Raw genomic sequence first — 27035 nt, 5'->3', positions numbered from 1 at the left:
GTAGAGGTACCACTGTACAGCAGGTGTAGGGGATCTTTGGCCCTCCAGATGCTGGGGAATGACAACTCCCATCATCCCTGGCCATGCTTGCTGGGACTAACAGGTGTTGTCATCCAACAACATCTGGAGGGTCAAAGGTTCCCAACAGCTGATATAGAGGATCCAGATCAATAGCCATATATAAGCATAAGAAAGAACTTCTATTTACCATACAGCTCTTCTTCCCGAGGCGGCATAGATGCTTGTACTCCTCCCATCTTGAAAGCCTACAAAATGTTTCTGTTAGGATGAGATGAGATGTGCATTAAAGCATATTGAGAGCCAGTGTGGTGTGGTGATTAAGAGCAGTGGACTCGTAATCTGGGGAACCGGGTTCCCGTCTCCGCTCCTCCACATGCAGCTGCTGGGTGACCTTGGGCTAGTCACACTTCTCTGAAGTATCTCAGCCCCACTCACCTCACAGAGTGTTTGTTGTTGGGGAGGAAGGGAAAGGAGATTGTGAGCCGCTTTGAGACTCCTTCGGGTAGTGATAAAGCGGGATATCAAATCCAAACTCTTCTCTTCAAACTCTTCTTCATATATTGCAACTCCCATCGTCCCTGATCATCGGCCATGCTGGCTGGGACTGGTGGGAAACAGCTTTGCACAGCCCCAGATAACCCATCCCCAATCTGTTGCCCTTATGCCAGTCTGACTTTCATAACTGCCCTTAATGCAACAACAGAACCTGTGGCTTCTCAGAGGCTGCTGGATTCCCCACCGCCATTCAACCAAAGGTGTCGGATGATGGGAGATGCAGGCTAGCAACTCCTGGAGGGCCTCAGGCTCCCCATCCTTTCTTAGTGCATTGTGGGAATTGTAGTTTGGCATCTTGCCGCCTTCAAAGAATTACTAAGTGTTTCCTTTTGAACACATCAGCATCAGCATAATATATATACATGAAGGGGAACTAACTTGCACCACCCTAAATCCGACTCCGCTGGATGGAATCCCAACAGTTTTACTATGGAGACCAGTACCCCCTATGTAGGTTGAGACTGCCTTCTAAAGATGCAATCCTAACCATGTCTATTTAGAAATAAGTCCCATTGAATTCAGTTTGGCTTGCTCCCCGGCAAGTGGGGTTAGGCTTGCAGCCTAAAGTAGTTTTATCTGCTTTCCCTGATTGCAGCCTAAAGTGGCATCCACACAAGATCCTCCCTATTCCACTGTTGTCCTGGACGACGACGCCCCCCCCCCAAATACTGGGTTTTTCAACCCTTGGGAAGTCCAAAATGGACATAATGGAAAAGCTCCTTTGTGCTTGGCCAGCGCAAGGAGCAAGGAGACCACAAGGAGACCCCCAGAGCAAAATTCCCACATCATACTTGGGACAATAATCAACAAAAGATTGTTTCTTTTCTTAAAAAATAATAATAATTTTGTTTCTTTTTCTTATAAAAGAGCAATGCAATCACACACATCTTTTCTTTTGGAATACAAAAGGACCTCGCAGCTCAGTTGCGCAACCGGGAGAATTCTTGCATATTGTGTTTAAAGCCACTGCCTGGTGCCTACTGTAACTTATCAAATGAGCCCGCAAGTTACTAGCTCACAACATTTACACTTGCTCACACAGACCTCATGAAACGGAGGGGTGTGCTACATTGTTCCTCTGACCTGCAAAGTTCATGGAATGAGATCTTGCCTGAAAACTCTCCTAGAATTCCAGCCCGCAAAACTTAATCAGTTACTAATTAGACAGTTCCTATACCCAGTCGGTTGCTTCAACCCTCTTTCTAAGAAATGCAAGCAAATTAAGGTGCTTTGGTTACCTTTGGGGGGGGGGCTCAGATGCTCAGCGGTCCAGGAGATTATTTTTTCCCTGCTTTGGAGAAAAAGTTCTGCTGCCGTAGAGACTATTTCTCTCGAGGTGCTCCTTGGAGGAACAGCTAAGTGCTTCAAGCCAGGAATGAAATGCCCAAGTGGAGGGGTAAGGCTTGATCTGGGTTTATCAAACGCTTGCTTGGAGACCTTGGCGTTAGGATAAGAATAGCAGGAAGAGCATCCATGAAGTCAAAACAAAGGGGAAACCATAACATGTTTCAGCAAACCAGCACTGGAGTGTGTCAAAGTTCCCTGTGTGGGGAAGCGCAGATCCAGAAGGTGTCCCCATTGCTCATTTCCTTTCCTCTCCTGTGGTTCCCAGAAACTGGTATTCTTCAGAAGCATTTTGGCCTCCAGCTGTGCAGGCAGAGCATAGCCGTCAACAGGGCCTTCTTAAGCGTATCTGGCGCCCTGGCACCGTGGTGCGAAGATCCCTCCGGCGCCCACCCCCACCCCGTTTCGCAGCACGGCTGTCTGGCGGGCGCAGCACGCAGTGCGGCTGCCATGGGCGCAGCAGCACAGCGTCCCCCCTGGCGGCCCGGTGCCCTGGCGCATTGCGCCACCCCAGCCTTGCCTTAGAGCCGGCCCTGGCCATCAATGCTAGTACTGTAGCCCTCTCCTCCAAGGATGTGTCTAATGCTCTTTTAAAGCCATCCAAGTTTTGGGAACAAGTTCCATAGTTTAACTATGTGCTCCATGGAAAAAGTACTATCTTCTATCTTTCTTGAATCTAGTGTTATAAGGGGCGGGAGGCAGGGGCGTAGCTAGCTCCCCCAGTACCCGGTGCGGCGGGGACGGAGTGACCCACCCACAGGGCTGCCACCACAGCAATCCTCGCACAGCGCCAGAGGAGGGTGAAAGGTTGTTTTCTGCTGCTCTAGAGAAGCGGACACGGAGCAATGGATTCAAACTACAAGAAAGAAGATTCCACCTAAACATTAGCAAGAACTTCCTGACAGTAAGAGCTGTTCAGCAGTGGAATTTGCTATCAAGGAGTGTGGTGGAGTCTCCTTCTTTGGAGGTATTTAAGCAGAGGCTTGACAGGCATATGTCAAGAATGCTTTGATGGTGTTTCCTGCTTGGCAGGGGGTTGGACTGGATGGCCCTTGTGGTCTCTTCCAACTCTATGATTCTATGGGAGTGCCCGCCGCCTGTGCGACTGCACACCGCCCGGGGTGCAAGCACTGACCACCGGGGGGGGGGGGGTGAAAGCACTGCCTGCTAAGTGTATTTGCACAATCGTGGGCAGGTTTCCACGGCGGCGATCACGCTGATTGCGAAAATACACCCACCGGGGGGGGGGCGGTGTGAGCGCCACAACTCAGATCCGCTCAGGAGGGAGTGCACCGCTCCCCACGCCCCCACATTGCTATGCTCCTGGCAGGAGGGGGAAGGACTTTGTCCTATCCACTTTCTCCCAACCACGCATAAATTTTATAAACTTTTTCCAGATAGATTATGGTAAGTCTTAGTCTATGTTCCTGTGTCCTTGTTTGCTTTTCTCTCTCTCTCTCTCTCACACACACACACACACACACACACCTATAATTGCTATCTATACCTATAATTGCTATTAGGAAGAGAAAGTACTGTTTAATAATTTTGATAGTAAAAAAAGGTAATCCATGTTTATTCATTCATTCCTGCTTTTAACTCCACTATATTTTCAGACAGTCATGTTTATTTAGGGGAACAAAAAGAATTGCACCGTTCCATGAAAATGTCAATGCAGAGACACTCTTCCCCACCCCCCAATTTTCATGCAGAGTGAACATGTTCTGTATCATTTTAAAGATAAACTTTCACAGTTTCATTATCTGGCAAGGTTGTGTTTTTTTAATGACGTTTTATACATAAGTAAAGCAGTCAGAAGCATGACATCCGGATGACTCAGAATTTATCTATTTTGCCCTAAAGTTTAGTTAAATATGTCTCTAAGAAAACAGACTAATGGACGTTTATTTGTTGATAGTTTGATTTCCTCGTTTTGTTAACTGACAAGAAATTATATGAAAATCCAATGAGCTTAATACAATAAAACTTAACATTGGTTGTGTGTGTTAAGTTGGTCACAAAACACTTTTTTCTCCCTCAGCAAAGAAGAAAAAACCTTCACGTTTTAACTCTTTCCTTTGAGTTTCTTAGCATTAAAAAAAAAGTGATGTGATGCTCTGTGAAATGTGTTTTACAGTCAACATTTATTATGACCAATGTAACAATACAATGCGCAACTCATATAGCATAAATGTTTTGTCATGTGTATCATGAAAGCCTCTTTTTAGGACAGTCCTATTTTCTTCCCTGAGAATCTGATCAGGCCTATTATTTGTACTATACCATCAATGTAGGCATCTTACAGAGTTTTTTTTAAAAAACAACAACAACAACAACAACAACACACAAGGCAGGTGCTTGCCCTCAACAATCTTAAAATCTTAAAGACAAGTCAGACAGGGGGCTTGGTGGTCGTAAGTTAATGTTTTTAGAATATATATTTAGTAATTGGATGCTTTTTTTAGGTTAGCTATCAGACACATCTGCCTTGATAGAATTTATATTTTGCTGCCAGGCCTCCACCCTATTTCTTGAAGCATCTAGAACAGGCATCCCCAAACTTTGGCCCTCCAGATGTTTTGGACTACAATTCCCATCTTCCCCGACCACTGGTCCTGTTAGCTAGGGATCATGGGAGTTGTAGGCCAAAACATCTGGAGGGCCGCAGTTTGGGGATGCCTGATCTAGAAGCTTCTACCAGCTTCTTCAAGCTGGCTTTCTCCAGCTAGGCTGAATAGGTGAGAAACCTTTTGACTTCAGGTGCCAGATCCTTATTGGGTCAAATTTGACCGGACTGCCCCCTGTCAAAATCCCTTTCACTACCAACAAAGAGAAATCAGGCTTAAAAGTTAGGAGGAAAGAGGACTATCAAGCCTAATATCACTACAGTTTTGGAGAGTCTCGCCCTTTTAGTGCAGTGAGATCAGGCTTAACAGGAAGGAGGGGAAGACTTTGGGAGCCCCCATCTCTCTCATTAAGAGCTCAGCAAGCTTGCGCTTCACAGGGAAGGGAAGAAAATTCTCCCTCCTTTTTTAGTGCTCAGAAGGATCGCCCCCTCTCCTGAAGGGATGGGCAATTCTACTTAGTACTGTGTTTCTGCTCACCATAGAGCTCTATGCCAGGAGTGCCATGGCTGCTCAGCCCAACTGAACGGGATGTTCTGTGTTGATATGAAGGGGGAGCCATCCTGCTTAGCAATGGGTCTCTGGTTTCTGCATTTCTTCAGAGGCTCCTGACAACAAGTCCCATGCTTTGAGGGCTGTGCAAAGCAGTTTTGGAAAGCCATGTCCTATCAGTCAAGCCTCACCCCTTACCTGATGTGAGAATAGCCTCATGGACCAAATGGGGAAGACTCTGGGAGGGGGCAAGATGTGCTCAGAGGTCAGACATTCCCCACCCCCAAAATTTTACCTCAGGAACTGATGGACTCTTACTTTGCCTCACAATAGTTTTGAATAGGGGCATCTAGATCTAGGGAAGTAATAGTACCACTGTATTCTGCTCTGGTCAGACCTCACCTGCAGTACTGTGTCCAGTTCTGGGCACCACAGTTCAAGAACGGTACTGACAAGCTGGAACGTGTCCAGAAGAGGGCAACCAAAATGGTCAAAGGCCTGGAAACGATGCCTTATGAGGAACGGCTATGGGAGCTGGGTATGTTTAGCCTGGAGAAGAGAAGGTTAAGGGGTGATATGATAGCCATGTTCAAATATATGAAAGGATGTCATATGGAGGAGGGGAAAAGGTTGTTTTCTGCTGCTCCAGAGAAGCGGACACGGACCCAGTCGCTGCTTTGTTTTGCAAACACTGTTTTTATAAGCGACCCAAATGAGTCAGCATATTCTCTGTACCCAAAGTGGATTTCAAGACACCAGGATAACCAAGCAGACAAAAAATAAAAGTTCAAATCTTTATTTCCTAACCAAATGTTACACAACTTAGGATATTTTCTTCCTTGTGAAGAGAAACCCTGAAAAAGGGGGGTGGAAAGGGGCAGGGGGTGTACTCACACAAAAGAACTGGGCTATGGATCCTTACAGTATAACAAGCAAAAATTGGGAAAGGTGATGCCCTAGAGAAGGAGATGCCTCTTTGGATTTCTGCTGTTTAAGTCTTCCCCGGATTGTTGGCCTTTCTTCACATTGTGACCTTTCTCCAAATTGGTCTTCTCTTCCCATGGGCCTTCTCCTTCAAATTGCCTTCCCAAATTCCTTCTCCAAAAATGGGCCTTAATATGACACATGGAACGAAAAATCATCGTCATCATCATCATTTTAAATTTGTATGTCTTTCTAACTTACAATACTCAAGGCGGTTTACAAGCTGAAGAAACAGAAAATGTACATCTTATAACAATCTAATGCAATACAAAAATGTGATAATAAAACAAAACTTTAAAATAAGCAACCCGCATCAAAAAGTAACCTTTAACCATCATTAGAATAGTATAAAATAATATCAACATATAAAGGTTAAGCAGAAATCCACTCAACAGTTACAATAAATAATTTCTAAACTATAATCAATAAAACAACGGCACGCCACAGTACATAATACAATACAAATTGAGAAGCAAGGGACTAGAAGGTGGAGCGAGGCAGTTGGAAGGAGGCCTTGCTGGACAAAGTCTCTCCCCTCACATTTCTCCCTCCAGAACCAGCTCCCTTATGAGGACGCCTAGGGCCAGAGGGTGGGGCAAGGCAGGAGGAAGGAGGTGGAAATAAAGTTCTATCACACGGGATCTTAGAACGTCATCCCAAAACAAAGTTTGTCCTCAATACTGTCCTCTTCACATATATGGGGACATCCACCACCAGCACAGGCTCAAAGTTTCCACATATTAAAGTAGCAAAAGTCCACATTAGCAGTGAATGTGAATTGCCGAAAGCAATCTTGATTGCTTCTTAGCCCTCTCTAAGCAACATACAAACAGTACACTAATGTAATTATTCTGTTCTGGTTGGCAAGCGGCTGCTAAGGTCACTTTGGTTTGACATCAAGGTTTCTATATATCGGGGTGTGTGTGTGTGTGTGTATAAAGGTAAAGGGACCCCTGACCATTAGGTCCAGTCGTGACCGACTCTGGGGTTGCGGTGCTCACCTCGCTCTATAGGCTGAGGGAGCCAGCATTTGTCCGCAGACAGCTTCCGGGTCATGTGGCCAGCATGACAAAGCCGCTTCTGGCGAACCAGAGCAGCGCATGGAAACACCGTTTACCTTCCCGCCGGAGCGGTCCCTATTTATCTACTCGCACTTTAATGTGCTTTCGAACTGCTAGGTTGGCAGGAGCTGGGACCGAGCAACGGGTGCTCACCCCGTCGTGGGGATTCGAACTGCCGACCTTCTGATCAGCAAGCTCTAGGCCAGGAGACCCCAAACTAAGGCCCGGGGGCCGGATGCGGCCCAATCGCCTTCTAAATCCGGCCTGCGGACGGTCTGGGAATCAGCATGTTTTTACATGAGTAGAATGTGTCCTTTTATTTAAGGACCCCTATATATATATAGAATTATTTAAATTTTGTGTGTGTGTGTGTGTGTGTGTGTGTGTGTCATAAGTGCAATTGTCTCTAAAAACATTAACTTGCCAAATACACAGATTTCCCCCAGTGCTCCTGTTTTGTTAGGGTATTGGCTTGTGTGACGCAGTCCTTCCCTTTTGAAAAACGTGAGACTGATTGCCAATGCAACTGTGTTCTGGATAGACCCAGTCTATCTAGTCAATTTTACATGTTTCAGCAGGTGATGTTTCTGTGGATGTTCCAGGCAGTCAGTCCTACTGAATGAAACTCAGGCATATTTTAGCCATCACATCCGTCCCCCTTCAGCCTTAATGTCTGTTTCAGAAGCTGCCATCTGGGGTCATCTGGGAAGTGATCCTCAATAAACAGAGCAGGGTGGGTAAAGAAGTAAAACTCATTGTATCTGCAAAAGAAGACCGTGGGGGTCATGCAGTCTTTCATAACATTTCTGAAATCAGAACCGGGGTGAAGCAGGCAAAGCTGTCAAAGAATGAGTATGGAATATTTACATGCCCAATTCAGATTTCAAGTAGAACTATAATTTAGCACAGGCATCCCCAAACTTCGGCTCTCCAGATGTTTTGGACTACAATTCCCATCGTGCCTGACCACTGGTCCTCTTAGCTAGGGATCATGGGAGTTGTAGGCCAAAACATCTGGAGGGCCGCAGTTTGGGGATGCCTGATTTAGCATGTTGAGAATGAGCCATAGCGGGCCACAGGCTCACACTCTTCCCGCCCCCCCTCCATCCCTGCCCACCTGCAAAGAGTTTGGAAATGACCTCCTAGTTTAGATTAACCAAAGTTTGTTGTCTTACCCAAATCTGACAAACATTGCTTTATGTTAACTATGGTTTGACAAGCCATCTTCAAACAATAGCTGATCTATCTAGCTCAGGCATAGGCAACCTTGGCTCTCCAGATGTTTTGGGACTACAACTCCCATGATCCCTAGCTAACAGGGCCAGTGGTCAGGGATCGTGGGAGGTGTAGTTCCAAAACATCTGGAAAGCCAATGTTGCCTATGCCTGATCTAGCTTGTTTAAACAAACCATGGCTAACGTTAGTTAAAGGTCTGTATGACCCTTCCTTGATCTGATTCGCTCTAGATGTTGCCAAACTCTAAATCCCATCAGACCCAGCTAGGGACAGTGGGAGTTGTAGTCCAACACAGCACTAGGTTGACAAACAACAACCCAGCTTCCAGGATCCCCAAGGTAAACGTAACACTCCAGAACCACTCAAGAGGATAAATGGATGGTTGGAGGAGTTTACATAATCTCCCTCCCACCATGACACGCCATGCCAATGGCTTAATTCTAGCCACACCAGAATATAATAGTCAGCCCTGTGGCTGTCAAATCACCAACTCTGAGATGTGGTCCAAGGGGGGGGGGAGTTCTCTAGACGCAACAGAATCAAGCTATGCCTTTGTTGTGTCCCACACTATCGCTGGGCTTTCTGCCTAACAACATACCTGAAAGTGAAGTTGCCCTTGTCATCCACAGAGCCGCTTCCCCACGTACTGTCCAAAAGGTGCCACCTTCCATCGAGATGCACAGTGCTCCAGACATGGCTGTTATTTTCCGCAATGACCTCTTCTGCTTTGTATCCATACCCTATGCAGTAGCCCGACAACGTCTTGCACTGTATCCCTGCAAGACTGAGAAAGAAAGAAAGGTATTCAGGAACAGCATTGTCATCAAGGGACTGTGGCTGCTTTCACTGATTTTCTTTCTGAACAAGGTCCTCCTTCACCTTGCTGCTTTCAGAAGCAGCAAACAAGAAGCCTTGCCAGCTCATTGCCTTTCGCACTTGTTCTGTCTTCTCCGGTCTGCCTCATTAGGGATGTGCATTGAACATGAGTTTGACCAAACTGTGGGAGGCAGTGCAAGACAGGAGTGCCTGGCGTGCTGTGGTCCATGGGGTCATGAAGAGTCGGACACGACTAAACGACTAAACAACAACAACAATTGTGGGATTTTGATGGAGAAAATAGAATTATTTTGAGTGTCGCCTGGGCAGCGGCAGAGCAAAGCCGATCGGGCGCCTGGGGCGGTGTGCATTCCCTGTGTCCAAGGAGCGGGGCCAGCCACCCATGGGGCGGGGCCAGCCACCCATGGGGCGGGGCCAGCCGGGGCAGGACACTCCACAGGGCCTCCGAGGAGTCTGCCCTGCCTCCTCCAACTCAGCCACCCTACAGCTGTGAGGGAGGCAGCGGGCAGACTGTTTGGGGCAGCGCAGAGCCTGCGAGCACCCAAGCCACCGCGTCACTCCCAGGAGTGAAAGGAGTCACCTGCACATTTCTTTGAAGAGGCCACAATATCCTGTACAAATTCCTTTTCCTGACTGTAGGACATCTGCTGCCTCTGAAGCCCTCTTGGCTCCGTCATAGAAGGCTTCCATATCATATTCTGGAGAAATAAACACATTTGTGAAACATCACCCCAAAGCATGAAACGCATAGTGAACAAGGGTCTGCAAGAGTTACAAATGTTCAGAAGATCCGAGGGTTCAATCAAGTCAATGAACGTACTTATTTCTCCTTAATGAAATAACAAAAGTTTATTGTGTAACAAATCACCTATATGATGGCAAATCCACATCCAAATGGCTCTGACTTTCTCCAGGTCACTGTGGGCTTTTTGGAGCAAGACACTCACCAGGTTTTCCACGCTATCCTTGACATTTACCTGTTTCACAAAAGGGAAAGAGATTTGGTATGGTAGCATTTAGTGTGGGTCAGTGTCGGGATGCAGTGGTGGACTGGCTGGGGGACAATAAACTGAGTTTATTGGGGCGATGGAGTATCTTGGTGGGTTGTTCACATATTCCAGAAATTGACAGGTTTCCTATTCTGGATGGGGTTGCACCCCTGAATACCGCAGGGGTGGCCAACTCCCAAGAGACTCCGATCTACTCACAGAGTTAAAAACTGGCGGTGATCTACCCCCTTTTGGGGGGTTCAGGTCAAAATTGTTGAGCCTTTTTTTAGGAAGGAGGAAGGCCCGTTTCTTTGGGGTGCAGGGCAAAAATGAAAAATGTTGAGCTTTTTTCAGGGGAGTCAAAGTTGTTGAGCTTCTTTGGGGAGAGCCAGTGATCTACCAGTGATCTACCACAGACGTCCAGTGATCTACCGGTAGATCACGATCTACCTGTTGGATGTGCCTGAGTTAGGACATAGTTAGAGGTACTCCTGGATACATTATCATCATCATCATCATTTATTTATACCCCTCCCATCCGTGTTTCCCCAGCCATTCTGGGTGGCTCCCAACAAAATATTAAAAACACGATAAAACATCCAACATTAAAAACTTCCCTAAACAGGCCTGCCTCTGTCAGGAGAATGGGCAGGAGTCAGGCTCTGGGGCCTGTAGTGCTTTGCAGGACTGGGGTCTGCCTCAGCTTGTGCTGGAGAAGCAAGGAGTGGCCACTCAGGTGAAGACCTCAGCTTGTGCTGGAGAGGCAAGGAGTGGTCGCTCAGGTGAGGCCACTTGATACCTCACTGCACCTGGTGGCAGGAGCTGGGAGGGATAAAAGCTCAGCATTTCCTTTCAGCTCTTTGCCACAGCAATGCTATCCCTGCCTGGTTACCTCTGGCCTCTTGCTCCTTGCTCCTTGGACTCTTGCCTTGCTGACACCTTGATCCTCGACCCTTGGACCCTTGCCGGCGCCTTGTTCCTTGGACCCCTGCCTCGCCAACGCCTTGCTCCGTGGACCCTCGCCTTGCTGACACCTTGCTCCGTGGACCCTCGCCTTGCTGACAACTTGATCCTCGACCCTTGGACCTCTGCCTTGCCGACGCCTTGATCCTCAACCCTTGGACCTTTGCCTTGCCGACGCCTTGCTCCTTGACTCCCAGACCTTCGCCTCTACCCTGCGACTGCCTGCTGCTGGACCCTCAGCCCTGCACCTGTTCCTGCTTCTACATCACCATCTTGCCTCTGGTCCTGACGTCCTCAGTCAGGGCTACAACCGCCCGCCGACTGGACCGTGACAGCCTCCAAGTGTCTTCTAAAAGTCAGGTGGTTGCTTATTTCCTTGACATCTTATGGGAGGGCATTCCACAGGGCGGGCGCCACCACCGAGAAGGCCCTCCGCCTGGTTCCCTGTAACTTCGCTTCTTGCAGTGAGGGAACCGTCACAATTAAAAAAAAAACCTAATTGGCATCCTAGCAGATTCTTTGCAGAACTATTACTCCACTTGTAAATACATCACAGTAAGAGACAGCATACCTTCCTTGCATAGGCATCGAGTTCCTCGAACTGCGTCAAGTCTATTTCTATCGATTTCTCATTGGATTCATCCCAAGGATAATCTAGGAAGACACATGGAAGACGTTGGTTTTGATCTGTTCTCATAGGGCGGTTTTAGAGTAGGCAAATCTACCAAAGGGAGTGGTGTGGTTTGCACCTCACAACCAAACCTCTAGTTACTGGTAGGAAGCTGTGTTGGTCTGACGTAGTCGAAACAAAATATAAAAAATCCTTCCAGTAGCACCTTAGAGACACCTTAGAAACATACCATCTCAGGACTATTTAATTGCTCATCTTCAAACATTGTGTATGCCATCAAATGCCAACAGGGCCCTTTAGCTCTCTATATTGGACAAACAGGCCAAACCCTACGTCAAAGGATAAATGGACATAAATCTGACATCAGGAATCACAAGACAGAGAAACCAGCAGGAGAACACTTCAGTCTCCCAGGACATTCTATACAAGATCTCAAAGTAGCTGTCCTATTACAAAAGAATTTCAGAAATAGACTGGAAAGAGAAGTTGCTGAATTGCAACTTATTACCAAACGTAGGAGAAGGGGACGACAGAGGACAAGATGGTTGGACAGTGTTCTCGAAGCTACGAACATGAGTTTGACCAAACTGCGGGAGGCAGTGGAAGACAGGAGTGCCTGGCGTGCTATGGTCCATGGGGTCACGAAGAGTCAGACACGACTAAACGACTAAACAACAACAACCAAACGTAAACCCACAGAGAGACCGGTCTGAATAGGAGACACTGGATTCTTATCTCATTATACATGATAAAGCTATTTTTAGCTCTTGCTTTTTTCCTGTAAGACCAATTGCAGTTGTCAGTCGTCCACAGGTTTACCACTCCTATCAGCCAATCACCCATTCCCACCACCCTTCTGAGTAATGCCCCTCCCCACCCTCTCACTATATATAAGGGTCTGGTGACTTCTGTTTCAGTGTATCTGAAGAAGTGTGCATGCACACGAAAGCTCATACCAATCAATGACATACTTAGTTGGTCTCTAAGGTGCTACTGGAAGGATTTTTTTTAAATCATGATAGTGTAACAGTGACACAAACAGGGCTGCTTGAGGTGATGGACAAAATGTACCTGCCCACATGCCACATATAGAAACCCCATTTCACAGTGGTGATGGGACAGAATCCTTTACCATACCTGAGGAGAGCAGGCTAACCTAGTTGGACATAGGGCAAACAGCATAGTATGCAAGGATGTGCTTTCTCTTCCCTCTACCCGCCCGAGATGGCCCTCTCACTGCCTAACATTAGGGCCGGCCTTGGTAAATCTACGGTGCATCTAATTTTCACCATGCAAGCCTTGTTCCCAGAACATCTCAAGAGGTGTGGAAGGGCTCTCATGAAAACTGCTTTCTCTACTACTATGATATACAACTCCCATCATTCCTCGCGACTGGTCATTCTCACTGAGGCTGTTGGCATTTGTAGTCTAACAACATCTGGAGGGCGGAACGTTCCCCACACCTAATATATAGCCATATATAGCCATAACAAAGAAGTTATATTTACCGTACAGATATTTTTTCTTAAGCGCCATTGATCTTTCTCCTCCTCCTGGAAAGCCTACAAAATTGCTACTTTGGGGATGAGGCAAGATGCACATTAAAGCATTAATAATAATAATAGTAATAATAATAATAATAATAATAATAATAATAATAATAATAATAATAATTTATTTATACCCCGCCCATCTGGCTGGGTTTCCCCAGCCACTCTGGGCAGCTTCCAACAGAAGAATAAAATAATCGATTAAAGATTAAACGCCTCTCTAAACATGGCTGCCTTCAGATGTCTTCTAAAAATCTGATAGCTGTTGTTCTCTTTGACATCTGATGGGAGAGTGTTCCGCAGGGCGGGCGCCACTACCGAGAAGGCCCTCTGCCTGGTTCCCTGCAACTTGGCTTCTCGCAACGAGGGAACCGCCAGAAGGCCCTCGGCACTGGACCTCAGTGTCCGGGCAGAACGATGGGGGTGGAGACACTCCTTCAGGTATACTGGGTGTAGCCCTGAAGTAGCCAATCACGCAACGCCCATTGTGTAAATAATGTATATAAGCAGATGGTTTTGGGAAAGGGGCATTCTTCTCTTCTTCTCCTTGATGACTACGAGCTGAATAAAGAGCATGAAATTCACTCTCGACTCCGAGTATATTTCACCCCCCCCCATCCTGGAGCATATCCATTTTTATTAATTGGGTTTATGAAGTTTATATACCGCTTGACTGTAAAGGTAAATATCAAAGCCATTTACAAAAATGAATGAATACAGTGGTACCTTGGTTCTCCAACTTAATCCGTTCCGGAAGTCCGTTCCAAAACCAAGGCGCGCTTTCCCATAGAAAGTAATGCAAAATGGATTAATCCATTCCAGACTTTTAAAAACAACCCCTAAAACGGCAATTTAACATGAATTTTACTATCTAACGAGATCATTGATCCATAAAATGAAAGCAATAAACAATGTACTGCGGTCACACACACACACAATCAATCAATCAGTAGCTGAACTGGGTTCCGCACAGTCACAAAAACAAAACAAAAAGAGCCCCCAAAACAAAACACAAAATAAATAGCAAAAACAGACAGACCTCAGCCTAACACTCGAAACGGAAGTGTGGAACTTAAAACGGAAGTGTAACACTCAAAACGGAGCACGTTGGGCTTCTGAAAAAAGTTCGCAAACCAGAACACTTATTTCTGGGTTTGCAGTGTTTGGGTTCCAAGTTGTTTGAGTACCATGGCGTTTGAGAACCAAGGTACCACTGTACTTCTTTTTAAACAAAGCAGCACCCAAACACCTATTTTTCTTCCTATTGGCCACAAGATGGCAATGGAAGGTGGCCTGAAATCTTACGGCACCATCCCTAGGAGTGGAAACACCCTGCAAGCAGAAGCTGCAAAATGGGGTTTCTTCATTTGTGCAGGAGGGGCCCTAGAAACACCTCATGTTCATTCCCATGTCATTTCCCCCCTATGTTTCCCCCCCTTCTTATAAACCCCAAGCAGATGCGGAGTAGGGACTTTCTAGGGCAGGTCTAGAGAGAGGTCCTTCTTAACCCTTTCTCTCCTGGCAGTTTCCCTACTCAAAACGACCCCCTTGATGCTCTTCAATCCGTAGGGGAGTAGATAACAAGTGCATCTATAATTGCCCCTATGAGGCCAAAAAACAACAACACACCCCAGAAATAAATGTGGGTGCGGGTGTGAGTGTAGAATAACTGTGAAATGAGTTGAAAAGCTTCACTTTTCTTCACCCTGGTGCTGGTCTTTGGACTGCTGGTTTCCTGTGGCTACTTTAGGTACAAAAAAGGATGTTGCAGAGGGGAAGGCAATTGCCTGAGCATCGTGTTGTCGTCTGAGCCTCAGACACTGCACTGAATTCTGCCTTTAGGGAAAGGTTTGTAGCTTAGTGGCAGAGCAGAAGATCCCTAGTTCAGTCCCAAACAGAGAGGACAGTTGTAACAGGTGAAATTCAGAAGATGAAAAACACAACGATAAAACAGGCATGTAGAATGAGGAGTTGCGCGTGAGTTAAAATAACGAAGTCCAAGTAAAGGCTCTCGATTTTATCAGATCACCAGGTATTAGTTCCAGATTTACTAGGCTTGTGTCTTGAAAACGATGGTTTTGCTAGTCAACGTCATGAAAAAATGCCAAATCGCCTATGAATTTAATCATGTACGGTATAAGGTGCCTTACTTTCAGATATTTTATTTTGTATTAATTCCCACGAATTCCATTTACTATATAACATCAGTGTAAGTTCTACACCGTACACTCAAATATCATTTAATGATCCTATTAAGTTTTGTACATTAATAAGACAAGAGATTTGTTTTAGTTACAGTCAGAAGTCTGCTTTTTTAAAAAAAAATTGTGTAAGCGTCAACCCCTTTTCCACTGGGTTGTTACAAGGTGGTTGTCCCCCCCCCCCGGTCTGTGCCTGAAATCAGCTCCTGCCTAGAATCCCAGTCTTCAAATTTTACTAGTTACTAGTAATTAGACAGTTCCCAACCCCAGTCGGTTGTTGAGTTTCCCAAACCCTCTTTCTAAGAAATGGAAGCAAATTAAAATGCCCTGGTTACCTTTTTGGGGTGCAGATGCTGAGCGGAGACGTCCGGGTGGTTATTTTTCTGCTTTGGAGAAAAAGTATTGCCGCAGGACGAACAATTAAGCGCTTCCAGCCAGGAGCAAAGTGCCAAAGTGAGGGTGAGGGGAGAGCATGGTTTGATCTGAGGTTGCCACCACCAACCCCCCTCCTTGAGACCTTGGCATTGGGTAGAGGATAGCAGGAATAGCACCCGGGAAGTGAAAACAAACGGAAATCATAAGATGTTTTTAGCTGGAGTGTGTCCAAGCTCCCTGCGTGGGGGACCACAGATACGGCAGGTGTCTCGGTTGCTCATTTCCTCTCCTCCATAAGAACAGCATCTTGTTCTCACAGTGGCCCGTGGGATAGCAGCAAGCAGGATCCGAGCACAAGAGCCCTCTCCCCTCCTGTGATTTCCAGCAGCTGGTATTCAGAGGCATTGCTGCCTCCTTGGCTTGTAGCCATGGACAGCTCTCTTCTCCATGAATTTGCCTAACCTTCTATTAATACCTCTGTCGTCCCCTTCTCCTAGTGCCCTCAATCTTTTCCAACATCAGGGTCTTTTCCAAGGATTCTTCTCTTCTCATGAGGTGGCCAAAGTACTAGGAGAAGGGGACGACAGAGGACGAGATGGTTGGACAGTGTTCTTGAAGCTACGAACATGAGTTTGACCAAACTGCGGGAGGCAGTGCAAGACAGGAGTGCCTGGCGTGCTATGGTCCATGGGGTCACGAAGAGTCGGACACGACTAAATGACTAAACAACAACAACTATTAATACCATCCAAATTGGAGGCAATCACAATATGTTAGTTACAGGTAGGTAGCCGTGTTGGTCTGACGCAGTCAAAACAAAATAAAAAAAATCCTTCGAGTAGCACCTTAGAGACCAACTAAATTTGTCATAGGTATTAGTTTTCGTGTGCATGCACACTTCTTCAGTTGATCTCTAAGGTGCTACTGGAAGGATTTTTTTTTTTATTTTGTTTGGGCAATATGTTAGGTTAGGTTAGGTTATGAACCAACTCAGATGAGCTTCCAGGGTTCAGCAAACTTTTTCAGCAGGGGGCCAGTCCACTGTCCTTCAGACCTTGTGGGGGGCCGGACTATATTTTGAACAAAAAAAATGAACGAATTCCTATGCCCCACAAATAACCCAGAGATGCATTTTAAATCAAAGGACACATTCTACTCATGTAAAAACACACCGATTCCCGGACCCTCCGTGGGCCAGATTTAGAAAGCGATTGGGCCGGATCCGGACCCAGGCCTTAGTTTGCCTACCCATGGCTTAGGGCGACCAATAACACTAATTATAATTATGAGCTGATATATTTAGTAATTAGATACCTTATAGGCTTAATTAATTACAGCAGGGATGGGGCATCTTTTTGGTTCTGTGTTCTAGATCCTTATCAACATCTGTCTGTGGGTCAAAATTCCTTTCACTTCCATAAGGTAAAAGGTAAAGGTAAAGGACCTCTGGACGGTTAATTCCAGTCAAAGGCAACTCTGGGGTTGCGGCGCTCATCTCGCTTTCAGGCCAAGGAGCGGGCGTTTGTCCACAGACAGCTTTCCAGGTCATGTGGCCAGCATGACTAAACCACTTCTGGCGCAACGGAACACCGTGATGGAAACCAGAGCGCACATAAATGCCGTTCACCTGCCCGCCGCAGCTGTACCTATTTATCTACTTGCACTGGCATGCTTTCGAACTGCTAGGTTGGCAGGAGCTGGGACAGAGCAACGGGAGCTCACCTCCAAACTTCCGATTGGCAAGCCCAAGAGTGAGTTCAGCACCACCCGCCTTCCGTAAGACTTAAAAGGGAAGAGGGAAAAGGACTATAAGGACCTTTTAGAATTGCAATTAGATCAGGCATAACAGGAGTGGGGGAGAAGCCTTTGGGAGTTTCCACCTCTCTCTTTAAGAACACAGCAAGATTGAGCTTTAAGGGGAACAGAAGAAACTTCTTTCTCCTTCCTCTTTAGGGCTCAGTTCAGGAGTGCCTGAGATCTCCCTGCAGGGAGCCTGGCATGCCCAATCTCTCTGCTAGCACCAAGAGGGATCTCCGCCTCTCCTAATGTGGGGTGGGGACAAAATCTTGCTTAGTTTTGGCACACCAGAGAGTTCTCTGCCAGGAGTGCCATGGGTCAGCCGTACACACCAGGCTTGTTCTCCGTTTAGATCAGCTGATATGAAGGGGGAGCAATCCTGCTTAGCAATGGGTCCCTGCTTTCTGCATTCCTTCAGAGGCCCCTAACAACCAGCAGGCTGTCAGATGCTTTGGGAGCTGCACAAAGCAGCTATCAGTCAAGCCCCACCCATACCTGCATCACAGCAGGTGTAGTGGGGGGGGGGTTGGCCATGGCTTGCCAAGAATAGTCTCATAGGCCAAATGTTGAAGGGGGGGCAAGATTTTCCCAGGGGTCGGACGTTCCCCATCCCTGCGCTAAAGATACAAAATGTGACCTTAGGTTTCTTGCCTTGCCACAGGAAACAAGCACCCAATACTTCTGAAATGTGCCTTTGAAAACAACCGTGTTCTTAAGGCCTCCCCACGTGAATTTGCCATTCAAGCAAAATTCAAAAAATGTCATGTGGGTCTTTAACACAAAAATAAACCTTCTTTGGGAAAATATAAGCACCTTTGATCTCTTAAAAGAAGCAAAATTTTATCTTGCTCAATTTCCTTTTGGGGGAAAAGCTCTTGAAGGTAAGAAAGAGCAATATACAGTGGTACCTCGACTTTATATGCCTGTTGTCTTTGTCCATGGAGTTTTCTTGGCAGGGATACTGGAGTGGCTTGCCAGTTCCTTCTCCAGGTGGATCACGTTTAGTCAAAACTCTCCACTATGACCTGTCCATCTTGGGTGGCCCTGCATGGCATAGCTCATAGCTTCTCTGAGTTATTCAAGCCCCTTCGCCACGACAAGGCATTGATCCATGAAGGGGCCGTATAGTTAAAGCTATGGTTTTCCCAGTAGTGATGTATGGAAGTGAGAGCTGGACCATAAAGAAGGCTGATCGCCGAAGAATTGATGCTTTTGAATTCTGGTGCTGGAGGAGACTCTTGAGAGTCCCATGGACTGCAAGAAGATCAAACCTATCCATTCTGAAGGAAATCAGCCCTGAGCGCTCACTGGAAGGACAGATCGTGAAGCTGAGGCTCCAATACTTTGGCCACCTCATGAGAAGAGAAGACTCCCTGGAAAAGACCCTGATGTTGGGAAAGATTGAGGGCACAAGGAGAAGGAGACGACAGAGGACGAGATGGTTGGACAGTGTTCTCGAAGCTACGAACATGAGTCTGACCAAACTGCAGGAGGCAGTGCAAGACAGGAGTGCCTGGCGTGCTCTGGTCCTTGGGGTCACGAAGAGTCGGACATGACTAAACGACTAAACAACAACCTCGACTTACGAATAACTCTACTTACGAATGTTTCTACTTACGAACAGAGCTCCGTCTGCCAACTTGGATGCGATTTTTTCGACTTACGAATTTTTAGATGGGGTTGCTTTGACTTAGGAATTTTTTCTCCCAATGCATTCCTATGGGATTCTAATGTGCGTTCGGAACGCATTAAATTCGTAAGTCGAGGTACCATTGTATATACCCCATAGATATAGATATAGATATATCAAAGGTAAGAATATTACCCAAATACAGAAGCCATTTAAAAAATGTGAGGAGGGGTGGATATTCCCCTGCTGACTTCTTAATCATCATCATCATCATCATCATCATTTATTATTTATACCCCGCCCAGCTGGCTGGGTTTCCCCAGCCACTCTGGGCGGCTCCCAACAGAATATTAAAAACACAATAAAACATCAAACATTAAAAACTTCCTTAAACAGGGCTGCCTTCGGATGTCTTCTAAAGGTCAGATAGTTGTTTATTTCTTTGACATCTGATTGGAGGGCGTTCCACAGGGTGGGTGCCACTACTGAGAAGGCCCTGAGAAGGTCTGGTTCCCTGTAACCTTACTTCGCGCAGTGAGGGAACTCCCAGAAGGCCCTCGGTGCTGGACCTCAGTGTCCGGGTTGGAAAATGGGGGTGGAGACGCTCCTTCAGGTATACAGGCCGAGGCCATTTAGGGCTTTAAAGGTCAGCACCAACACTTTGAATTGTGCTCGGAAACGTACTGGGAGCCAATGTAGTTAATTTATTATTACGGTTCTCAACCAGCACAGATCATAGAATCATAGAGTTGGAAGAGACCACAAGGGCCATCCAGTCCAACCCCCTGCCAAGCAGGAAACACCATCAAAGCATTCTTGACATATGCCTGTCAAGCTTCTGCTTAAAGACCTCCAAAGAAGGAGACTCCACCACACTCCTTTTACTGGAGTTAAACATGTGTCTGTTATGAATCCATGCTTATCCTTATTGTTGTGCCTCAATAAGTTCATACACAGGAGGAAGAAAGAAAAATTGGTTTATTGCATGAAATGAAAATGAAAGGATGATAAGACAGCAAGATTTACAAGTCGAAGAGGGCAGCAAATTGTACAGTACAAACACACCTTGATTTTAAAGAGTAAAAAGGTCCCTATCAAAAGCCCAGAGTGTTTCTTCTTTCACCTATTCGTTGACCTATGATCCAGCAAAGCACAGGGCTTTTCTTCAAGAGCATCGGAAAATTATCTGGGGATTTCCAATTTACTTAATTTTGCATATTTCTTTTGAAAAGAAATGCAGCGGCTGCACATGTCACCCTCTGTTTGAGAAGCAGCCATTTGGGGTTATCCGGGAAGTGATCCTCAACAAACAGAGCAGGATGCGTAAGGAAGTAGAAGTCGTTGCATCTGCAAAAGGACAAGGAGCAGCGTTAGAATGCTTACAGGCCCAGTTCAGGTGGCAAGTGAAACCACAGTTTGGCATTGCTGAGAATGAACCAAAGTGAGTCTCAGGCTCACACTTTCCCCCACCTCTCTGGGCTATGAAAGGTTTGGAAACCAGCTCCTGGTTTCAAGCACCTACAACTTCTCTTCTCACCCACTGAGATCCAGCACCGAGGGCCTTCCCTCACTGCGAGAAGCAAAGCTACAGGGAACCAGGCAGAGGCCCTTCTCGGTAGTGGCACCCACCCTGTGGAACGCCCTCCCATCAGAGGTCAGAGAGATAAACAACTACCTGACATTTAGAAAATACCTAAAGGCAGGGGAGAAGAGGTGACGGAAGAAGAATGGAAAGACTTTAAATTATATTTGAAAAAACACGGTAAAGTTACATTTTGAGAATAGAATTAGGATACAGTGTTTTTCAACCTTTTTTGGGCAAAGGCACACATGTTTCATGAAAAAAATCAGGAGGCACACCACCAGTAGAAAATGTTAAAAAATTTAACTCTGTGCCTATATTGACTATATATAAAGTAATTCTCCCATGGCACACCAGGCAGCATCTCGCGGCACACTAGTGTGCCGCGGAACAGTAGTTGAAAAACACTGGGATTGAAAGAAGCGGTGGAAGGAACGAAGTATGTTAAATGAAAGAGTAAAATAAGTTTTGACAATGTGAGTGAAATGTATAGAAATTGCTAAAATGTAATTGTTAAATGAACCGCAGTTGAAGGGAACCCGAGGGGGTCCTAATAGACAATGGGACTTGAAAAAAGGAATATTTTTGTTTTTTGTTTTCCTGCTTTTTGTTTCTTTCCTATTTTTCTATTTTGTTGTATTTTCTATGTGTTTTGTGTGTTGTTGTCATTTTTTGAAAATTAATAAAAATTATTATATATAAAAAAGAAAATACCTAAAGGCAGCCCTGTTTAGGGAAGTTTTTAATCTGTGATATTTTAATGTATTTTAATGTTTGTTGGAAGCCGCCCAGAGTGGCGGTGGGGGGGGGGAACCCAGCCAGATGGGCGGGGTATAAATAATTTATTATTATTATTATTATTATTATTATTATTATTATTATTATTATTATTATTATTATTATACCTGCCAAGGTTCTTGCGTCTTCCCCACGTGCAGTCCAGAAGATGCCACTTTCCACCAAGGTGAACAGCATTCCAGGCGTGCTTCTTCATCCTCTTTGATCTGCCGACCAAATACTCACACCGTATCCCTGCAATACTGAAGGGAAAAGAACGGTATTCAGGAATACCATTGTTGCCAAGGGGGCTGGTTGATTTCAGTGCTTTTTTATTTTTTGGACTGGAATGGCCATCCTTCATTTTGTTCCACATCAGAGATGTGGAGAGGGGGGATTTTTATGGAGAAAACAGAATTATGTTAAAGTTCCGCCCCGGGACCACTACTTTCCTTTGCAGAAAAGCCACGGCTCTAAGTGCTAACAGCCCCAATTGTGGCTGCAGCCTCTCTCGTTCATTTGCATATCACAGGTATTTGGCTCTCCGGACGTTGCCATTAGTCAAACTTTCTAGGGCTGATGGGACTAAGCAACGTCTAGAAGGCCCAAGGTCCTCACACTCCTGCTATAAAGGCACGATAGTTTGTATGTTGCACTGGTGTGCAACTGGTGTGCGCTGGTGTATAAATTCATGTTACAAGCAGAATCAGGCGCACCGAAGATCTCGGCTTATATTTTGAAAAGAGGGAGAGAGAAACGGAGCTGATGCTTTTAAGGCAGCACGAAAGGGGTTTTAAAATTTACACACAGTGTTTGGTGGGGAGGGACCAAGCAGGATTTCCAGTGATTGTGTGTGTGTGGGGGGGGTGCTTTCTTCTAGTCCAGGAATATGCAGCTGCCCCATATGGTAGGGTTGATGAGCTTTGGGGGAGGGGGCAAAGTTGTTCAGCTTTTTTGGGAAAATCTCCAAATAATCAACACTTCCGAAATGGGCTACCATGCAACCGGGTTTCCCCAGACCACTTCCCAAAAATTCACCTGGACGCCATTTTCGATGGATGAATCCTGGCTATGTCTGGGAAATTTCAAGCATATGGCAGCCCTACCATGCAGCGAACAAACCTGCAACCTGTTTTCAGCACCATGCTCTAACCCAGGGCCAACTCTAAGGCAAGCCCGGGTGGCGCAGGGCGCCGGGCCATCAGGGGGGTGCCTTGCGGCTGCGCCTGCCCGCCCGCCGCTGCGGTGAGAAACGGGGCGGGGGGCGCCGTAGCGATCATCACACCACGGCACCCGGGCGCCCGATGTGCTTAAGATGGCCCTGCTCTAACCAACTGAGCTATCAAGTGACAGATCAAAATTTGCTTCAGGAGCATTCATAGTTTGGTGCTGGGGTGGGGAACCTGTGGCTCTCCAGATCTCCCACCGTCCCTGCCAAGTAACACCTGTTTGCCATGATGGCTGAGGCCGAAAGTGTTACCTGCACATCTTTGCAAAGAGTAGAGCATATCCAGCGCAAATAGTCTTTCCTGACTGAAGGACATCGGATGGCTTCAAAGACAGCTTCTCTCTGTCATGGCAGCCTTCCGCATCATATTCTGGAGAAATAAAGACATTTGTGAAATGTCACCCCAAAGTTTGCAATGCACAATGAAAAAGGGGCTGCAACAGTCACACTTGGTGTGGGTGTGGCAGGGATAACAGGTATTAAAAAAACAGCTGAAGCAACGTAGTCCAGGTGGAGGGTTATTGGAAAGCTATTTCATTGCATCTTCATCTATACCTTTAAAGCACATCTGAAGCACGTTCTTTCCCTCAAAGCATTCTGGGCACTGTAGTTTACCCCTCACAGAGTTACAATTGCCAGCTACCCTTAACAAACCACAGTGACCATAATTCTTTGAGGGGAAAGAATGTGCTTTGAATGTGCTTTAAAGGCATGGTGTATAGAAGCCTAACTGACTCTGCAGATTATCCAAATAAAAGCAGCAGCAACTACCAACACAAGGGACCCAGGTGGCGCTGTGGTTAAACCACTGAGCCTAGGGCTTGCTGATCAGAAGGTCGGCGGTTCGAATCCCTGTGACGGGGTGAGCTCCCGTTGCTCGGTCCCAGCTCCTGCCAACCTAGCAGTTTGAAAGCACGTCAAAATGCAAGTAGATAAATAGGAACCGCTACAGCGGGAAGGTAAACGGCGTTTCCATGTGCTGCTCTGGTTTGCCAGAAGCGGCTTTGTCATGCTGGCCACATGACCTGGAAGCTATACGCCGGCTCCCTCGGCCAATAATGCGAGATGAGCGCGCAACCCCAGAGTCGGTCACAACTGGACCTAATGGTCAGGGGTCCCTTTACCTTTACCTAACTACCAACACACAGCTTTGCTGCTTGTGTTGTAGAGCACTGACTTTTATCTACAATTAGGTAAGGGATGGGGACTTGTGCGCAATTGTCAGAGGCAAAAGAACGCCAGGATGCAAAAGGTGGCACCTCCACCTACCTATATGATGGCAAATCCACACCCAAATGGCTCGGACTTTCTCCAGGTCACTGTGGGCTTTTTGGAGCAAGACGCTCACCAGGTTTTCCACAGTATCCTTGACATTCACCTGTTTCACAAAAGGGAGATAGATTTGGTAGGGTTAAACCACAGAGCCTAGGGCTTGCCAATCAGAAGGTCGGCGGTTCGAATCCCTGCGACAGGGTGAGCTCCCATTGCTCGGTCCCAGCTCCTTTCAACCTAGGACAGGCATCCCCAAACTTCGGCCCTCCAGATGTTCTGGACTACAATTCCCATCATCCCTGACCACTGGTCCTCTTAGCTAGGGATCATGGGAGTTGTAGGCCAAAACATCTGGAGGGCCGCAGTTTGGGGACGCCTGACCTAGCAGTTCAAAAGCACGTCAAAGTACAAGTAGATAAATAGGTACCGCTACAGCGGGAAGGTAAACGGCGTTTCTGTGCACTGCTCTGGTTCACCAGGAGTGGCTTAGTCATGCTGGCCACATGACCCCGGAAGCTGTACGCCGGCTCCCTCGGCCAGTAAAGCGAGATGAGCGGCGCAACCCCAGAGTCGTCTGCGACTGGACCTAATGGTCAGCGGTCCTGGTTACCTTTATCAGGAGTGGCTACTTGAAAGTACTCTCAAATTCCAAATGCACATTAAAAACCTGAGCATCCTAGCAGATTCTTTGCGGGACTATTATTCCACACTGGGAATATATCACAATAAGAGACAGCAAACCTTCTGTGCATAGGCATCCAGCTCCTTAAACTCTGTCAAGTCTATCGGCATTGATTTCTTATCGCATCCGGCCCATGGATAATCTAAGAACAAACGTGGAAAATTCAGTCGAGAAAGTCCTACAAGTCCGGCAGAAAAAGGGAAGAAGTGAGAGAAGGAAACAGTGAGATAGCGCTGGAGCAAACAGGATTTTGATCTGATCTAACAAGGGTACAACCACACCTTGGATCCCAAACGCCTTGCGAGTCAAACATTTTGGCTCCTGAACACCACAAACCCGGAAGTGAGTGTTCTTTGGAACCCGAACGTCTGAGGTGACTTCTGTGACTTCCGATTGGCTGCAAGGGCTTCCTGCAGCCAATCAGAAGCCATGCCTTTGTTTCCGAACGTTTTGGAAGTCGAATGGAATTCCAGAACGGATTCCGTTCAACTTCCGAGGTACCACTGTATTCCATTTCCTGGATACATGTAGACAGAACTTGCAAGGGGAGTGGCATGGTTTTCACGTCCTCCTGCAATAGTTGCTACCTCTTTAGGGATGCTCCATCCACACAGAGATTTCTTGTTTTTAACCCCAGCAGCAAATGCCATTGCACCCACCTCCAATATCCATTCATCAGAACATAAACCGTAGGCTTTTTTGAGAACTATAATGGCAACATAACAAGTGATGGAAACTGGACTGATAGGTGATGGGTGATACCTCCAGATATTTGGGGCTACAATTCCCATCATCCCTGACCACTGGTCCTGTTAGCTAGGGATGATGGGAATTGTAGTCCCAAACACCACTAACACTGGTGATGGGACAGAGTCCTGCGGCACACCAGAGGAGAGCAAGCTGACTTAGATATACAGCAAGTGTGCGGGATCTTTGGCCCTCTAAATGCTACTGAACCACAAGTCTCTTAATCGTTAGCCACTGGTCATGCTTGCTGAGGCTGCTGGGAATTGCCGTCCAACAATATATGGAGGACCCAAAGTTCCCTACTCTTGATATACAGGATCCAGGTCAATGGCCACATATAAACATAGCAAAGGAGATTCTGACTAAACATCAGGAATAACTCTCTGATGGTAACATCTGTTCAACTCCCTTGGAAAGCCCTCCTTCTTTGGAGGTTTCTAAGCAGAGGTTGGATGGTCATCTGTCACGGATGGTTTAGCTGAGATTCCTGCCATTGCAGGGGGTTGGACTAGATGACCCTCGGGACCCTTCCAATTCTACAGTTCTGTGATTCTGTGAAAGAACTGATATTTACCATACAGATCTTCTGGAGGCAGCTTTGATCCTTGTCCTCCTCCCATCTTGGAAACCTATAGAATTGTTATTGTTGGGATGAGAAGATAATAGAGGTACATTAAAGCATATATTGGCCATGCTGACTGGGACTGATGGGGGAACGGACTCTATATAGCCACAGATTCCCCCTCCCCGATATGTTGCTCTTACACCAGTGTGACATGCATAGCTGCCCTTAATTTATTTTATTTATTTCATTTTTTAAAAAAAATCAGTTGATGCTTCAGGGAAACCTTGCAGCTCAGTTGGTTAGAGCGTCGTGCTGATGACACCAAGGTCACAGGTTCGATCCCCATATGGGACAGCTGGGTACTCTTGCGTTGCAGGGGGCTGGACCAGATCATCCTCAGGGTCCCTTGCAACTCCACAATTCTGTGATTCTATCCAGCATCCACATTCATTGAGGGGGAAACAGCGCCTCTTGAAGCACATCCCATGTATGTATCTGCTATATCAGGCATAGGCAAACTCCAGCCCTCCAGATATTTGGGACTACAATTCCCATAATCCCTGACCACTGGTCCTGTTAGCTAGGGATGATGGGAATTGTAGTCCCAAACATCTGGAGGGCCGCAGTTTGCCTATGCCTGTGCTATATAGTTGGGAAAGTGGTTTGCCTGTCTGTCAGTGTGTTCTCTGTGCATTCAGATGCATTCAGCCACCGCCTGGTGCAGGGTGGATAAAAATCGATGATTTTTAAAAAATAAAAAATAAAAATTGGATTTTTTAAATTTAAACTGGATTTTTAAAAAATGTAAATCAAAATTTTTATTTAAATTGGATTTTTTAAATAAAATGCTTTTGAAGGAAAAATCTTTCTAAAGATAGTTTCCTATTTAAGT

General features: G+C 46.3%; 2 protein-coding genes across 2 annotated transcripts; both read right to left on the bottom strand.

Annotated features, from left to right (window-relative positions):
* Window positions 1-7638: 7638 nt before the first annotated feature.
* LOC118077425 (kyphoscoliosis peptidase-like) lies at window positions 7639-11803 on the bottom strand. The gene is made up of 5 exons (XM_060271019.2): window positions 11678-11803; window positions 10023-10131; window positions 9735-9852; window positions 8916-9101; window positions 7639-7842 (listed from the first exon to the last, which is right to left on the bottom strand). The coding sequence occupies exons 1-5, from the start codon at window positions 11801-11803 to the stop codon at window positions 7719-7721; spliced, it is 663 nt and encodes a 220-aa protein (XP_060127002.2). The 3' UTR covers window positions 7639-7718.
* An 8450-nt stretch (window positions 11804-20253) lies between these two features.
* On the bottom strand, window positions 20254-24941 carry LOC118080075 (kyphoscoliosis peptidase-like). The gene is made up of 5 exons (XM_088662459.1): window positions 24891-24941; window positions 24147-24255; window positions 23130-23247; window positions 21778-21912; window positions 20254-20637 (listed from the first exon to the last, which is right to left on the bottom strand). The coding sequence occupies exons 1-5, from the start codon at window positions 24939-24941 to the stop codon at window positions 20496-20498; spliced, it is 555 nt and encodes a 184-aa protein (XP_088518585.1). The 3' UTR covers window positions 20254-20495.
* Window positions 24942-27035: the final 2094 nt, after the last annotated feature.

The sequence above is a fragment of the Zootoca vivipara genome, chromosome 2, assembly GCF_965207765.1.
Source record: "Zootoca vivipara chromosome 2, rZooViv2.hap1.1, whole genome shotgun sequence".
NCBI classification, from domain to species: domain Eukaryota; kingdom Metazoa; phylum Chordata; class Lepidosauria; order Squamata; family Lacertidae; genus Zootoca; species Zootoca vivipara.
This window is presented reverse-complemented; position numbering and strand designations above follow the sequence as displayed.

What these genes read in the sequence shown, in the direction of transcription:
- LOC118077425 (XM_060271019.2), bottom strand. Translation starts at nt 11,803, where the DNA reads ATGAGAACAGATCAAAACCAACGTCTTCCATGTGTCTTCCTAGATTAT. An exon ending in GTGGATTTGCCATCATATAG is followed by an intron (nt 9,853 to 10,022) that starts GTGATTTGTTAC and finishes TTATTTCTCCAG; the next exon opens with AATATGATATGGAAGCCTTC. An exon ending in CTCTTCAAAGAAATGTGCAG is followed by an intron (nt 9,102 to 9,734) that starts GTGACTCCTTTC and finishes TTTCTTTCTCAG; the next exon opens with TCTTGCAGGGATACAGTGCA.
- LOC118080075 (XM_088662459.1), bottom strand. Translation starts at nt 24,941, where the DNA reads ATGCCGATAGACTTGACAGAGTTTAAGGAGCTGGATGCCTATGCACAG. An exon ending in TGGATGCCTATGCACAGAAG is followed by an intron (nt 24,256 to 24,890) that starts GTTTGCTGTCTC and finishes TTTGTGAAACAG; the next exon opens with GTGAATGTCAAGGATACTGT. An exon ending in CTCTTTGCAAAGATGTGCAG is followed by an intron (nt 21,913 to 23,129) that starts GTAACACTTTCG and finishes TTTTCCCTTCAG; the next exon opens with TATTGCAGGGATACGGTGTG.